This window comes from Miniopterus natalensis, chromosome 8, assembly GCF_054644295.1.
Source record: "Miniopterus natalensis isolate mMinNat1 chromosome 8, mMinNat1.hap1, whole genome shotgun sequence".
Classification (NCBI taxonomy): Eukaryota; Metazoa; Chordata; class Mammalia; order Chiroptera; family Miniopteridae; genus Miniopterus; species Miniopterus natalensis.
Window position 1 is genome coordinate 25,896,293 of NC_142088.1, and position 17,431 is coordinate 25,913,723.

The 17,431-nt window shown below is 41.2% G+C and overlaps 1 protein-coding gene across 2 annotated transcripts in view; it reads left to right on the forward strand.

Annotated features, from left to right (window-relative positions):
• The window catches only part of ANKRD44 (ankyrin repeat domain 44), a 153,024-nt gene that overhangs the window by 101,512 nt on the left and 34,081 nt on the right, over nucleotides 1-17,431 (forward strand). For both annotated transcript variants that reach the window (XM_016219539.2, XM_016219604.2), the window contains exon 16: nucleotides 15,312-15,383. In XM_016219539.2, the coding sequence (XP_016075025.2) occupies nucleotides 15,312-15,383 (72 nt within the window). The remainder of the gene's footprint in view (nucleotides 1-15,311; nucleotides 15,384-17,431) is intronic.

Sequence of the window (17,431 nt, forward strand, 5' to 3'; positions counted from 1 at the left end):
TTGAAATTCATTTTTATTAAACTAGTGGAAAAGACCAGGTTTTGTCTATTTGTTTTGGTTGAAACATGAATCAATTTGTATTTTATTTCACTTACTAAGGATGAGCACAGTAAAGCTTTGAAAAGTTGTAACAGTACACGATTCATTTTAGAAAATATGCTTCTTACTAAGAAAAGAATTTAAGGGCAAGTACACTACTGCAGCTGGGCATGAAAGAACAGCTGGAGATGCCATGGAGCTATTTTTAGTGAAGGAGAGACAAGTTTCTTGCTCTGTTTGAGGGTTCAGTAACTGGCTCCTTGGAGATCAACTGCTTTGATGAGCCTTGCAGATATAAAAATCAGAGACAGGAGTGGATAGTGTTGGAAACGATAAACTAAGACCCAGTGAAGTGTATCTTCAAGCATCGCACCTCAAGTGGCCCCCCAAAATTAGTTAAATTACCAAAAAGAGTTTGCCAACTATAAATCAGAAGCCTTAATATTCTACTTTTTGCAACTTATCAGGATATCATTATGAATATTCCTAAAGATTCAGCCATACATTCATAGCTGTTAATATCAATAATAGTAATAATATCTAGAAGGGGAGAAAGTTAAATTATTGAGACATTATTACACCAATTCATTGGGATGCTGTGTAGTTAGTTATTCAAGTGGCATGGCAAAAGAATATTCAGTGTATGCAAAAATGTTCACTACACGTTAATCACAAAAAGAAGAGTTATAATATAATACGTACATCATGATTTATGTGTATTTATGGCCTTTTCTTTGCCTAGGAGGGCTCATAGTAAAATGTTAACTAATTATCTGGCTGTACCCATTGTGGATTAGAGTCCATGTTATTTTCTTTCTTTCTTCCTTTTTTTTGCCTGTTTTTTAAAGAGTGGTTTACAATCATCTCATTTTTTTTGTGTTTTTTTTTTTTTAAAAATATATCTTTATTGATTTCAGAGAGAGGAAAGGAGAGGGAGAGAGAGAGAGATAGAAACATCAATGATGAGCGAGTCATTGATCGAGCCTGCAACCCGGGCATGTGCCCTGACCGGGAATCGAACCTTGATCGCCTGGATCCCAGGTCAATGCTCAACCACTGAGCCAAGCCCAGCCAGGCACAATCATCTCATGTTTTTAAAAAAATTACTGCATTAAAACAAATTTATTGAATAACTTCTCTGGGCCAGATACAGTTATAGCCAGGCAGTGTATTAAATAATGCATGCATCCCTGAATATATCTTACTTAGAAGTTATATTTTATTTAACTTAAAAAAAAAAAATAGAACTTATATTTTAAAAGTCCAGGGGAAGAAAAGTTGTCAAAACTTAAACTAAGTTCATTTTAAAGGAAAATGAAGCTCATCAGAGTGTCCAGTAGTGCTTAGAAGAGGAAGCCTCCTGGCCTGCCTTTAGCCAGAGGAAACATAACCAGCACCCGAACGCCCACCCCGTTCTCGCTCCCTGGTACCAACAGTGCTTTTAGGCTGCCTGCCAGGGAGCGTGAACGGAGGGGCAAATAAACACGCTGCAGGTGGGACTATCTCAGAATTATGGGGCAGGATTCAGATGGCAGTAACCGCACTACCGTGGCAAGGACAGCACAGCAGTGCAGCTTCTTGACTGCAATCGAGGAGGGCAGGTTTAATGAAGACAGCGTGGTCAGCGTGTGGAAAGGGTAAGAAGAGGGCCTGTCTGTGCCGCAGGGTCAGGAGAGGACGGCGTGGAAACAGCGCAGCATCGGCCTGTGCAACTCCACTCACAAAGGCCCTGTGCCTTCCTGCTGCCTAAGTGGGGAAGCGGGACAGAAAAAGAAAACAGAAAAAAACACCCAAGTTATGTTTTAAGCTGTGTATCTGTTGGTGAAATTATTGGAACCTTTGATACATTTTTTGGCACTTTAATAAAATCCACCATTAATATTTAATTCTAATAACTTTGAGTTAGTTTTTCCAATCCGGCACTCTCCCTGAGCTGGAAACTTTTTTTTCAAAGCTATTTCAGCAAATACATGCTGAAATTAAGCTATATTTAATATTTTTTTGCTTAGACATAAAACTTCCTTTTTGTACCTTTTTTTTTTTATGGCATAGCAAGGAATTTGTAGAAGCTATTTACAAATTGATGGGTTACTTTAATATTTTAAAACCAGGTGAAGTCTCAGTCTGTGCTTTGGGGTGTTTGTGCATTTATCAGGATCATGTCACTTTTCAGGCATATACTTAAAATTGATCCTCATAAATAAATGCAAAGCGCCCGCCCAAGGAAAACATTCATTATGGGCCAGACTTTAAAACTGGATTATGCAATTGGAAGCTGCAGGCGTTGGTGTGGAATTTAGCACTTACTGAGTTTATCAACCATTTGGGCAATTTCAGACTAATTTGGTATTTTAAGAGAAATCCTTACAAAACACACCTTTTTACGGTGATAACATAGAGAAATCTCCCAATATTTTTTATGCAGTTATGTTTATTGCCATTTTTATTAGTTAATAAAATTCTAAAGGCATCCTGCTAGTTTTGATTTTGTTCCTTTCAGATAAGCTTTCTTGATATTAATCTTTTGATCACTGACCCCTTGACTTAAACAAAAACCGAAATCACACTTCTATTACAATTACTTTTACTTTTGACACTTTTATTTGTGAATAGATCATGCTTCTATAACTTTCAACAATCTAATTTATCTTGAAATGAGTGCTTTCAGTCTCTAATATATTCCTAACTAATTCAAACACTAAATTAGAGAATAAATGATACTGTATGTGTCCTCAAAGGAAAAAAACAACAGTCTAACTTTGGCAACTGCACTTTTGTGCAGCAAAGGAAGGTAGCTTGGACCCATCAGTTTTGAGCTAACAGCGTCAGTACCGATTTTCTAAATATAACTGAGTTTTTTTAGCTGCCTTTCTGCTGCACACTGACATGTTTGAAATCCCACATTTTAAACATTAAAACAGAACTGCATTTGAATTAGATTTTCCCAGAGTTTTTAGAGAGTGCATGAAAAGTATTTTTAAACGTGGCCCTTTTTGAATAAAGCCTTGTTAAAACCAGAGCAATGTCATTCTGATAGATAATTGGGAGCAACAGGGAAACTTTACAGGCGTATAGATTTCTTTTAAATTGCTCTTCTGAGTGACAGAGTTACACAGCGTTTTAAGGTTTTCTTTCATTAATAGGAATAAGGTAGTAGGATAAGTGCATGGATAACATGAAACTTAATTTTAGTCAAGTTTCACCTGTCTTCTTAAATCCCTTATTGGGGCTATTAGCAAGCAAGGAGACTGGTCACTGTGAGAACTCCGAGAACCTTCGTGATATGCTTTATCAAATTAAGTGCCCCTGCCTCTCGCACCTTCTGTTCAAAGAGCTAATTAACAGCTAGAAGGAAAAGACAAACAACAGATGGGGAAGGAGGCATAGACACCCCCAAATTGGTGAAAGACCCTCTGAATACCAGGGTTGAGATGGCTCCGTTTGCATCCTGGTGGCCTAAATCCCCAAAATGTTGTGTGTTTTAAATGATGGACGCTCTTTGCTGAAGATCCTTTATTCCTGCCATCAGCTGAACACGACTAACATAGAATTGCTGGGTCTGTGAAACTAAAAGGGTTTAGGACCTGATTTCCAAACTAATTAAAATTTATGAGTTATCCATGGGCTTTGTGGGCTTGTGACACAAATTATATTTTGTATTGTGGTGGGGGGTAGGAAGCAGGGTGCTTCCCCAGGAGACTGGAAGTTATTTACAAATGTGCTCTGGAGGCTGGGAAGTCATTTTTAATTATGTTTTTGTGGGGTTATTTTGTTTTGTTTTGGAAGTGGAAGGGGAAGCTGTGGAATGGGAACATGAAATTGGAAGAAACAGGAATTAAGTCCTATGGACGCTATGCTTCCTTCTTTCCCGTGAATGCTGGCTGCTCTGTAAGGAAGGGTGGATATTCCCTGTTCAATAACAGCAAAAGGACAAGATAACAGGAGTCTGAGTGGGGTGGGTGGATGGCCTAACACCTCCTAGAAAGTGAATCCAGGAGGCCAGATTGGCCAAAATGCCACCTGCAAACTAGCTCCCAGCAACCCCTTCAACTAAGGAAAGGCATACTTATCAGGGTAGAGTGTGGCTAAGGTGGGTCTGCAGTAGAAAGACCCTTAGAAGAAACCATTTTTTAAATTGACACACACACATATAAGAAAATGGGCTTTGGAGTATCATAGTTGCATCACATTATTTTTTATTGTTTTATCTTTTCAAAATCTGAAAACATTTTTCTGTTTTCTGTATCAATAAAATAACTATGGCATAACAGTCATCTTACATAAATGAAAACATGATTTAATGAAATGAAGTTTTATGAGCTCTGAGAGAAACAATTCTTTGAATTATCTTATTTAGCTTAAATGAAATTACTGTGCCCTTGTTTTCAATCATAAATGATCTGTGCTTTCTTGTGTATTTCATTTTCTTCTGCAGTGAGATTTACTTCTGAAGTAAGGTGAAATGGGGGAGGGGAGAGAGGTCTGCCTCTTGGGCTGTAGGTGATCTGAGATTTAAGTCCTGTAGGCATCTGGCTGGGGTAAGGTTCCCTTCATTTCTGTTAGGGAGTCGAAATAGGGAAGGAGGCCAGAAAGGGAGAAGAGATGCTACACTGTCAGATCTCCCCGAACTGTGCTGAATGAACTGAGCACTCTAAGGCAAACCTCACCTCTTAGAATGGAGGCAAGAAGTGGAGCAATGTTGGTATCTGGCAGCTCCTGTTGGTTCCTGGGAGACAGATGAGCAAGTGCAGACCATAAGGCCTTCAACGCATATGAAAAGTTCTTGGCCATTACCATCATTCTCTGCATAAAGTAGACACATGAAGAAGGGAGAAGAGCCCATTTCTGAGTCTCAGAGCCTGAGAAGAGTTCACTGGAAATCCAGTGGGATTGATATTCTAATCTTGGGATAGCATAGCTCTGTGCCCTGTATCTGCACAAATCCCTTTGGAAAGAAAGGAAGGCCCCTTCTCAGGTTCTCTCAATGTTCCCATGAAAAGAGTCGGCTGTGGAACAATGGGGCAGGGGGAAGAGAGAGTGATAGGCGTTTCCAAAGGATATTTAAGACTTTTAGGTCTTGCATTAACTGGAGCTGATGGGTGATGTCAAAGTATATACTTCTTAAAAAATTTAAACAAGACTCTCATACAAAGAGAGGAGGGATGTGTGTTAAAGATTGTTTTAGGTAATGATGGACTTTGTGATATGCTAAACTTTATTCAAGAAGCACTTGAGGCATAGAGCATTTATAGGAGCTTTGATGAAGTAATATTCTAATAAGATTGCTGGGTTAGATATAAAACTGGTTAACATCCTAAAGGGCCATAAGCTGTAACCTCTGGACTTACCTTTTCTACCACACAGAAATACTATGGGTCTCTGCTGGAAACAAACCTACAAGTTAATGTGTAAATTCATAGAGACTGAGTCCTTAATTAACATTATACTAAAACATTAATCCTTGGATGGAGTTATTAAAACAATGCTCAGTATGATTTTAAAAGGACACAGAATTATCCTCGTTGTATTATTTACAAATTTTGGCTCATTTTTCCTAACAGTAGGGAATCCATAAATATAAAATACTTCTTGATATTTATCCCTCTTGTTCTTTTTCCTAAAGTTATGTTACCCATGTATGATAATGGTTGATTAGCAGACCTTTTGCTTTTGTCTTCTCCCCTGCCCCTTCACACACACACGTGTGCATAATACAGGGATCCAAAGAGAAAAACAGAATAAAAGAGAATCAGGTGACTCTTCCACTGATAGAGTACACTATGTTGAACTCATTGCTGAAGCAGAAGGGAGAACTTAACTCCTGAATTACTCTGCAAAATTCAGGAGGTAAACAGGTGTGGTCAAGGCTAAATCCTTTCCTATGAATATCAAGGAAATAGCCAAGGTTTTTTTTGTTGTATTGAAATTTCCTTTTAACAGTTGTTGCCAGATCCAAGAGGACCTGCAGCACTCATAATCACATCCTCGGTAGATATATTAAGGGTCCCCAAGGCATACTTTGCTGGTATCAGCAACCAAGGCATACACTTTGTATCTGGAATTTGCTGATGGCTACAGCCTCTTTGTGTTCCCTCAGAGATTTTCATAGTGACCCTTTTCAGCTATTTCTCTAGTTTATCCTGTCTCCAAGACACGAACATTCCTTTCCTCTTCTGGCTCAACACTCACACAAAAGAATGAAGCCAGATTCAGTGTCCCCTCCCTAATCAGTTTTGGCTTCCTCTAGACTTGATCAGTCCTTGTGTTTTCAGCGACCATGGTGCCTTAACCCCAAAGATAGTGACTTATTTCTTCAGAGTCAGTACCCTCCCTCATCTGGAGTGCCTGTGGCAAGAGGGGAAGAATCATAGTATTCTCCTGTTTCAGAAACATATAGCCTTGCTTTTTCTGGACTGATTTAGGTATCTACCACCAGAAAATGTGTCTAGAATTCTTTTACTAGTATCTCTCCTTCTTTGTAGTATTGGTCCATTGGTCATATCAAAATTTAATTTGCTATTAGTCTTCTTTAGTACCTTATGACAGAGGAACAGAGGGTCCCCTCATGATGAGTTATATGATTCATAACAGCAAACTGACGTGGTTTAGAAAGACACTTATCCTAGAGCATTTTTCAGTTAAAAAACCATGTTCTGTGAAAGGTCAGGTTTGTTTATTTGTTTGCTTTGCTGGTGGGTTGGTTGGTTATTTTTTCAATGTAGCAATGAATATGTTTTCAGATTGTTGTAAAGGGAAAAATCCACGTACAATATAAGATACTAATGTGTTTGATAGTTCCGCACTGTCAAAACAGGTAAGAAAATATGTTACCACTCTGTAGTTAATTCCACTAATGCTCTCTCACTCATTTATCAGATTTAAATTAAATTCAACAAACATTTATTGACTGCATGCTACATGGTACAGGTAGTCCCTACCCCTAAGGAATTTGCAGTTTAATGTCCATGAAGAAATGCGTGCAGCCAACAGTAATACTGACCAGAATGGTATTAAATTCTGGCTGGATACCATGTAAAATATAGCTAAAGGGACCTTGGAAATCATCTAGCTCAACCCTCTCACTTTTAAACAGAAATTTATCTTATTCTTTACTAGAATAATCTATATTTGTTGTAGAAAGTTTGGAAGATGTAGAAAAGTGGAAACAAATCAAACACCAAAGCCTGCCACCCTAAAGTAATCATTATTAACCTTTTGGTGTATTTCCTTCTAGTCTCCTCATATATTTTATTTTTCACACATATATGATAATACTAAATAAATTTTGTACATTGATTTCCCCCCCCATAAAATATGAAAATTAAGAACTCTTGGTAAACACATATTAATTTAAATAATGTTCAATTATTGGGTCAATCATAACTTAGACATTCTTCTACTATTTAGATTATTTACACTATTTTACTATTAAATGGCTTTAGGCTTAACACTTTCTCAGGATAGAGTCCCTGAAGTAGGTTTATGGGTCAAAGTGTGTGAACATTTAAAAAACATATTTCTATTGTCTTTTTTTAGAGAGAGAGGAAGGGAGAGGGAGGAAAAGAAACATCTATGTGAGAGCGAAACATCGATTGACTGTCTCCTGCACACCCCCTATTGGGGATCAAACCCATAACCTGGGCATGTGCCCTGGAGGAAATCCAACTGGCAGCCTTTCAGTGCACGGGATGACACCCAACCAACTGAGCCACACCGGCCAGGGCTAAAATATATGACCATTTTTCAGGTTCTTGCAAGATATCTTTGAACACTATGCATTTTGTATCTTGTATTTGGCTTTATCTTCACAGCAGGTTTCATTAGCCTTCCTTATACATACTACAGGCTCTTCTGCCTTTTAATTGGCAAGGAAATTACCAGGAACTGACTATACACTGGAGGGAGGAGATAAGCAGAGCAATCAATATCAGCTCCCAAGAAGAAAGGGAAACTTAATCTAGCTAAGCTTCTAGTAGCACCGTCCTTAATTCATATTATCTCCTTTTAAAGTTGCATAGACCTTGATTTACACAAGTGTAGAAAGTTAATGATTCCTGTCTTATGGAATTGTGGGGGGAGGCAGAAATTAGATTAGGTTCATACATTTCTAGAAACCACTGAGTTTCTGGTAATTGTTGTTAATAACAATTTCAAGCAAGACAGCTTCTTCTAATAGCTGTGAACGGATGTGAGCAGAGTCATGAGCAACAACAGACAGTCACTGCTGTGACTGATGAGGCATCCTGGAGAAGCTAGTTTATTTGGGGGAGGCCCAAAGGCCTGGGGTCCATTGAGGTCCAGTGTGGCCTGGAACATCTTAGCAATTCTGAGACTGAAAGGCCTGTGGGACCTCCCCCTCCCCCCGAGCTCTATCCCAGGCCCCTGAGAGCGTCTGCATGGAGTGTATTGACACAGGCTAGGTGGTCTGAAACTTCTGCAGACCCAGCACTCCCTTGAGGACTGAGCCAGAGCCAGCTCTCAGCACAGTGGACTCGGGAGTGGCCTTGAGGTTGCCCACATAGCATTTCATTCTCAAGCACAGACAAGTGGAATGTGAAATAGAATTTCTTACAGAGGTTCCAGCTTTCCAGGGGGCCCTGGCCTGCCTCCAACCTTTCACAGACTTGAAGACTTATAAATGTCCTCTTAGTCCTCACTGCTAAAATATAAATAAATCCATTTTTCAACCTTTTCTTAGAGCACCTCCTTTACGTGGTCCCCATGGGTATTTTCTGATTGGTTTTCTAGCTCCTCCTCTCTCTCCTAACTTGTGGAAATGAGCTGTGTAGCCAGAGTCTAACCATCGCCAAGGGGGGGGGGGGGGGGGGGGAGGCAGGCAGGCGAGGGTTACCTCACAGGCCCACAGGCTGCACATTTCTGTTTTTACAGTCTGAGCTTGGGTTTCTAGTTCAAGTGTAATATTTATGTTTCCTGACAGTTTTGGACAAGATTACTGTGGGTTTTTTTTAACCCAGCAGCCAGTTGGATTACCACTGAGTTTATATTTATCCTTGATTTTGTTATCACAGATTCACTTTGTAGAGAAAGCCTTAAACTTAAACTTGTCCTTCTGTTATCTTTGCTGCTTTTAAATCCAAGACCTCGCGATGTTCTTTGTGTGAGCCCACTAATCCTGCGGAAACACCCTCCAGAATCAGAAAAATGTCCTCTAACTTGTAATAATCTCAAATGCAATCATTTTCTCAGGCCCCTAGAATCACAGAGAATACAATCCCCATCTCCTCCTCCCTCCCCATTGAAGCAGAGAGTGCACATTTCACTAATAAAACAGTTTAAAAGTCTGCTTGCTCTCATCCTAGCTTCCTTTCTCTCAGTCACTTCTGGGGCCCATCATTATTTGTCAGTGGGAGGTTGGAAATGGCTTTAATCCCAACCCTTCTGGTTTTTCACCCAGGAACACCTTGGCAAATGCAAGGTTGTAGGAGGCTGCGAGGGAAGAGAGAGGGTCGAGCAGTGCTACACTCCCCATATAAACTTCATAAATGATTGGTCAATTGGGAAAAGAAGCAATTCTGGGATTTGGGAGATGACAAGGAATAGGATTAAGTCATCTAGATAAAGGCTTTATTAAAGTAGCCATTTTAACAGATTGTTTAGGCAGAGGACCAAGTCAATCCTCGGAATGAGTGCAGGTTTTTATTGTACCAATAGAAGCCTGTGGTGACATACTGGACGTGTACGTTAGATTCGTGAGTGTAATTCAGTGTGAAAACTAGTGTGTGAATGAATGGGTTGGGTAAATGGTGATGATAAACCTGAGGATATATTAACTGGAAGTAGTCTTAAAAGAGAGAAAGTTATATAGTTAGTCTGCTTTAGATTATGCATATCAAATTGTAGTTTTTGATTTATAACTACAAGCTTTATAGGCACCACTCATTGCTTTTTTCAGTGCTGCTTCTTGGCGTGTATTCTTAGCTCTAACTGCGTTTCAAAAGCACCACTGCATTTCTGATTTTGACAAGGTCGGCCGAGGCTGAGCTCTGCACAGCAGTGCTCTCTTGCAGTAATGCCGCCGACCGCGAGCTGAGCTGCGCGTTTGCACGGGGGCCAGGCTCTCTCTGGCCCCCGAACTCCCTCCCGAGATGCTTATGCAGAGGGCAGTGTCTGCACAGGGCTGCGGATCTGCTTCATCCCCTGGACTTGATATGTTTAGGATGAAATTTTAAGTTAGAAAGAAAAGTGAAGTCTAAATGTAATTCAGTTTTGAATGACTTGCAAATGGTTTTTCTCCCCACTTTTTCACACTGTCTTCCTAACGAAAAGACTCACTGAGGGAAGAGGGGCACCCAGAGGAGCTAGATTCCCATTAACGCCTCCTGTGCTTGCTGTGTAACTAAGACGGGTACTCACCACTCCTTAGGAAGTGAAGGCAATCTCAAAGAAAAGAAAATTGTTGAAATTAGAGACGTAAAAGGACCCACATACTTAAAAACCAAAACCAAAATATCTCCTTGTTTTCTACGCTCACCCCTGCTGCTTTTTTGGAAACCTCAGGGGAAAGTTGCAGCTTATTAGTTGCCAGGAAGGCGTTGCTGTGTGGGGTAGTAAGGGGCCCTGATCTGTCCTCTACAGGGTGTGTGAACTTGAGTAGATCACTTAATGGATTACTTGAGGATAGATTGAGGTGATCCATGAAGGCCCCTAGTAGAATGCTTGGCTCATAGTAAATGCTTAATAACTTCTGGCCGTTGTCAGTGAGAACCTTCATCATCATCACTTATCACCACCACCTTCGTATCACGGTAATCGTGGCTGCCCCGGCCACCTCACCATAATCACCTTACTCTCCTGGTTTTTCTCCTGCCCCTCTGTGTCCTCACAGCCCCACATGCAGATTCCCTTCCTCTCCAAACCCTTAAACACCAGGGGCCCGGAGGCCTATGCCCTGTACCCCTTTCCCTTCTCTCGTTACACATTCCCCAGGACAGTCTCATCCACGGGGGGGCTTCATGTATCCGCACTGCTGATGACTCCCAGATCCATTACTCTAGCCCACATCTCCCTTCTAGGCTTCACTGGACATCTGTCCACTGCACATCTCCTCTTGAATGTTCCACAACACCCAACACATCTTTCTTTCCCCTGATCTCTGTTTTCTCTTTGTTTCTTACCTTAGAGGAGGCATCACCATTCACCCTGTTACCAGAGCTAGAAAACAGGGTATCATCCTTGACTCTACCCTTTTCCCCTTCCTCCACAGCTCAATGAATGAATGTGAACATTACACCTCCTAGGCTATAAGTTTCATGTGGTTAGGGCCCATTATAGAACTGAAAATGTCAGTGCCTAGCACAGTGCTCCAAAAATAATTACTGAATGAATGAATGAAGGAGTGAATGAAACTCCTGACTACACCCACCAACTTCCACTTCCACGGCCTCTTCTGCAGTTTAGACCCCCATCAGTTCTTACCAACTTAATAATTCACAGGTCAGAAGCCCCATAGTTGAAATATCCTCACTGATCTCCCTGCTTCTAGGGTGCATTCCCCACCCCCAGCAGCACCGGGGTTCATTTTCCGCACTGCAACCAGGGTGATTTTTATGAATTCCAAGAATCTGATGAGGATCATGCCTCTTCCCTGCTTGAAAGCACTTCAGCGACTCTGAATGATTATCCCTATTTAATGCCCTGGTCCACAACTGCTGTCCCAGCACAATTATCAGTCTTAAAAATATCCTGGATTGCACAGTAACGGTATGATCACCCTATAGCTAACCTACCCTCTGCTTACGTTCCAGCCTCGTTGCTCCTCACTTTTCCCTCGCCCCTGGGTGCTCTTCTTGCCTTACTGAAGTTAACGCCTTTCCAATTCGTTGCACCCACTGCTCTCACACTGTCTTCCTTCTGCCTGGAATTTCTCTTGTCTCCTTGCCGGGCTGACTCCTACCATCCAGGTCTCAGCCCAGACCTTCCTTTACAGAGGAGTCTTCTCTGACTCCCAAGGCTATGTCAGGTATCTGTTTGTGCTCCCGTAGCATTTTGTGTGCTAGCTCCTGCCTCCCTGTTTTCATTACCTGTTAACTTCAGTGGTTCCCCACTAGTTTCTAAGCTCTTCTCTTGGGTCGATGACCATGTATGTTCACTGACAGTTGAATCTGGATGCCTATCCCAGAGTCCTGAACAGGGATTCTCCGTGAATATTTGGTGAGTGGTTGAAATAAAACATCACATGCTATTTGTATGATCAGAGTATATGTGTGGAAAATCATACTCCACAGCAAACCTGGGAACATGCCTAATTTGTGGCTATAAACAATATATTGTCTTCTTACCTCTGTTCATCGTGTTTGTGATAATGGTGGAAACAGTTCTGTGTTTCTTTGATTAAAAGTTCATTCCAGGACCAGATTTGGAGTTGGTGCACACTGTCAGTTCCAGGAAGTCTTGCAGGTGGTGATGTTGTAAAACAAAGCAAAGAACTAGCCTTTTCAAGCAGTTAAAGCTACTTTTATTTCCACTATATAAGGCAGACTGGTTTTAAAGTTATTTGCTTTGAAGTTAAAATTAAATTTTTTCTCATTATTCCAACATACCCTAGGTTGTTTAAGTGCCATATTCTGTTCTCACACTAATGAAACAAACATAAAATGTCTCTTACTTCCAATTTCATTTTTTGTGTTGTATTATCTGAAAACTTGAAATTGTGTGCCTTTAGGTGGTAAGTTTTACACTGTTATTTGATCTACTAAAGGATCCAAACATTTTGTTCCACATGTACTGACTAGAAAAGAGTTTTGGACCTATCTGGGGGGGTCTGTGGACATCATTTATTGAATGAAAAAGAAGGTCAATAGCTTTTTTTTCCCAAATAGAAAGAGCTTCAGTGCTTTTCTGATTATGAAAACTACACACTCACTGCAAAAAATCAGGATAGATAAAAAAGAAAATAAAAATCATATATAATCCCACATTCAGGTTATTGTGTTAAACGTTTTAGGGCATGTGTTTCCAGGCTTTTTTTCTGCATTTATAGTCATGCCAGTGCAATTTTTAAAAATGGAAATGGTATAATTCCACAAATATGGCTTTTCCCCTTGACAAGTTTGAGATTTTCAGGGAGAAAAATGGATAAAGCGGATTTTAGGAAGTTTTGCTTCCTAGTGTATTGAGTGGTCTCATTTCCCCTCATCCGCATGGCTATTTACTTTTTTCCTATTTTTTTCATATAAACAGTGCTTTGATTAATTGCTCCTAGCAGAGTCACCGATAGCCTCCATGTTGCTAAACTCAGTGGTCAATTATCAGGCCTCATTTTACTTGAGCTATCAGGACTTTTGACATGACTACTCATCCTCTCATTGAAACTCCCTCTTCACGTGGTTTCCACAACCCCATGCTCTCCTGGTGTCCCTTCTAGTTCACCTGCTCAGTCTAAGTCTCCTTGCTGGCTCCACCTCATCTCTCCAGCTCTTAATGTTGGGTGCCCCTGGATTCAGTCTTTCATCTCATCCAATTTTATAGCTTTCAGTACCCTGAATTCCATACCCAACAGTTGCCTGGTCAACATGTACCTTTGGATGTTCTGAAAACATCTCAAATTTAACATTTCCAAAACTGAACTTCTGGTCTTTCCCACTACATCTACTCCACTCAGCCTTCTCCATCTCAGTTCTAGAACCTTCATCCTTCCATTTGCTTAGGACAGAATTCTAGGAGGCATTCCTGACTTATTTATTTCTCCTTCTTTCACATTCAGTCCGTCAGCAAATCCAGTTTATTCTATCTCCAAAATAACCACAATCCAACTGCTTCTCTCCATCTCTACTGCTTTCCACTGCTCCAAGACACTGATTTCACTCTTGGATGTTGCCCCAGCTCATCAGTGGTCTCTGTGCCCTCCCTAAAAGTTAGAACATGTCACCCCTCTGCTCAAAACCCTCCAGTGAAATTCCATCTCACCCAAGATAAAAGTAAAAATTCTTACAACCCAGAAGGCTCTTTATGACACCCCCACCCCCCGCACTACCACCATCTCTCTGATTTCTTTTTCTGTCATTCTCACTCTTGCTCACTTTGCTTCAGCCTCCTTGATGTTCTTAAGCACACCTGTTCCTAAGGGACTTGGCAGTTGCTGGCCCCTTGGAATGCTCTTCTCCCAGCTATCCACAAGTTTCTCCCATTGTCCTCAAGACTTCGCTGTGTCATCTGCTCAGTAAGACCTTCTCTGGTTCACCCTATTTTAAGTTGCAAACTGACCTCCCCTCCAGCCCTCCAAACTCTCCCTTTCTGTTTTATTTTTCTCCATAGCACCTACCATTTTCTAATTAACTACAAAACTTCTTTCTTTTATTGTCTGCCCACTCCCTATGAGAAAAATGGATTTTTAAAATATTTATTATTGAATCCTCAGTGCATGGGACAGTGTCTGAGAACATTGGTGATCACTTATTAAATATCTGTTGAATGAATAAATTTCTTTATACATGCATCATTGTGCACTGTGTAATTATTTATTGGAAATTAATTCCTGGGGTTAAAGGTATGCACAAATTGCCTAGAAATGTCTTAATAATTTGTTTTTCCGCCAGGACTCCCTGAGAATCTTTTTCCTGATACCCTCGCCAACATTGTGCCCTGGTCACACTATCCTTTCTGTTCCTCGAACTCACCATGTTCGTCCCCTCTTCATGGGTTTGCACTGACTACTCCCTCCTCCCAGAACCCTCTCTTGCCACAGCTTCACTTGGTGTAATTCTTCTTTTTATTCAGGTCTGACTTTAACCGAGAGGCCTTCCCTGACCATCGGCTGTAAAGTAACTTCCCAGTCACTCTGAACTCATCTCACTGTTTCATTTTCGTTATAGCATTTATCAACACCAGATATTTTTTATTTGTGAATTTGTCTGGATTTCTTTTCTACAGTGTAAGCTCCATGAGGACAGGAGCTTCTTGCGTCTTTTACAACATTATCTCCAGTAAATGTGTGTTTGATAATGGAATAAACTAGGCATTGTAATTTCTTCATTACTACCATCTGGACTTAACATGCATTATTTTTCTGGATTGGTGAGGCTGAGCACCTCTTGAAGCATGAAAGCCTTTTTAAAAAAACCAAATACTAAGACAGTCTAGAAGTTGAAATACTGTGTTTTGCTATATCCCATTGCTTATATTGCTGATAAGTTGCATAATTTCGTAAGTTTCTGACACTTCTTTCCTCCTTTATGCTAACACTAATATCCATAAAGTAGGATTTCTTTTGCAAACTGCACTTATGTACTGTTGTTTTCCTTTCATCTCCACAGCTTCTGGAAAGAACCAACAGTGGTTTTGAAGAATCCGATTCCGGTGCTACCAAGAGTCCGCTCCACTTAGCTGTAAGTGAGATGCTGTGGGCAACTTTGCTTGTTACAGAAGGAACCTAAACGTTCCTAAAACTAGGCCACTCTTAAAATGGAAGCATAGTAATGCAGAAATAACTAATAATGAAAACAGCGCGTGGGCGAAGGCTCAGGCCGTGAGGAGAAAGACTGCTTTAAGTTCCAATCCCAGCTGCAGCCACTGGGACACATGAGGCCAGTGAAATCAGGTTAAAAATATGCATAAATCTTTGTTCTTAGAGATGGATTTGGAATGGAAAAGGTGGATGGATAGTGGGATACTACTGTAAAGTTTTTGTAAAAAAATTTATACCAGTTAGCTTTTAGTATTGGTTGCTCTAAAGGTTGCTCCCTGAAATGTCTGCCCAACCTTCCATGGGCTGTGTCTGGAGAAGTTACCCCAAAGCTGAGCTGCCCCTACAGAGGCTTATTTGAAAGGTTTTCTCAGATAGAATCCTGATGCCCTTTGAAGGTGGGGTTGATTGCATCGCCAGGCCTACTGCTAATCTGAGGAGAGACTTTCTTAGCTTCCAGAAATTCTATCATCTCTCATTCATTTTAAAAAAATTATTGTTTCGTGCTTATTGTATGCCAGGTGCTCTGCTAAGCTCTATGGGTTTCCAGTCATATAAAGACAAGGGCTACAATATCACTGGCGACAGTTGGGTTTGGTGGCTCTGCAGCCGGCTGGGGTCTGGGAAGTACATAGAGAGAGGGGGTCCCAGCCACCACTCTTCTCATTAGCAGCTCACCTGGACATGGTTTCCCCACCTGTAAACTAAAAGCAGTGAGCTAGTTAAGGATCCCCAAACCTTTCCTGTTTGTTAATTTATTTAGTTGCTTGTTGTATGATCTCGCGTCTCCGCTCTCCACCCACTGTGTGGGGAGAATTGCTGTACCTCTCTCCCAGGGCCGATGCGGGGATGGCGTGAGGTAATGCACGTAGAGCACTTAGAGCAGCGCCTGGCACGCGTGCGGTCACCCAGCCTCATCGTCACTGTCATTAACATGAAGATCGTTCTTTCATTTGGCATATACTGACTGTGAATGTATTAAGCACGGTTCCAGGAGCTGGAGACGTTGCACTAAACAAAACCCAGGCTCTGTCCTGGTGCAGTTTCCAGTCTGGGAGAGACAATAGGCAAGTGATTGTGGCAGGACAGATGGCAGTAAGTACTGCGTGTGCTACAATCGGGATCAGTGAGGCAGAGAGCATCGAGGTGGCAGACAGGGTGCTATTTTATGTAGCACAGAATCTCACATTTGAACGGATACCTTAGGGGTACCCATGTTGATATCTGACAGAAGAGTGTTCTAGGCAGAGGTGCCAAGGGGAGAGCATGCTTGGCAGGTTAGCGGAGAGCAAGAAAACCGCTGTGGCTGGAGGAGAGCCGAGGGGATGAGGCCTGGCATGTGGTGGAGGGGCAGGGAGCGGTGCAAGGGCTTCGGCACATCACAGAGGGCCTCATACTCCGTTTAAGAACTTTGACTTGTACTCTGCGCAAAATAGGAAACCTTTTGGAGAAGTTTGAGGAGACAGATGATACGATATAACTTCTGTTTTTAAAGTGCGTTGAGTTTAAATTATAAAAGAGCAAAAGCAGAAGGAAGACAACCAGGCAAACAGTGATGATGATGACTTTGACCAGGGTGATGGCAGTGGGTTATTTCTCAAACTATTTTATTCTTGCCTCTAAATGCTAACTAATCCTTTTAAAAAATATTATTTGCTTCAAGAACTCCACAAGGACGCTCATCAGCCTCTCCAGGGGCCTCTGTAGCAATTAACTTGATAAAAACCCAAGGCACATTATTTCTTAGGTGGAAGCATTCTAGCAATGAAATGGAACCAGATGCCCTCAGACCTTGAGTGCCACAAGATACCTGACCTGCCTAGAGTTACCATTTCCTGGCTGAGTGATTCAAGTCTCCAGGGTGATCAGCCCAGTGAATTTCATAAGCATTTTCAACCACTTGAAAAAATTAAATCAAGAAGCAGGGCTATGCAAATGAAGGGCTCCAGCTGTCGAGATTTCCAGATGGAC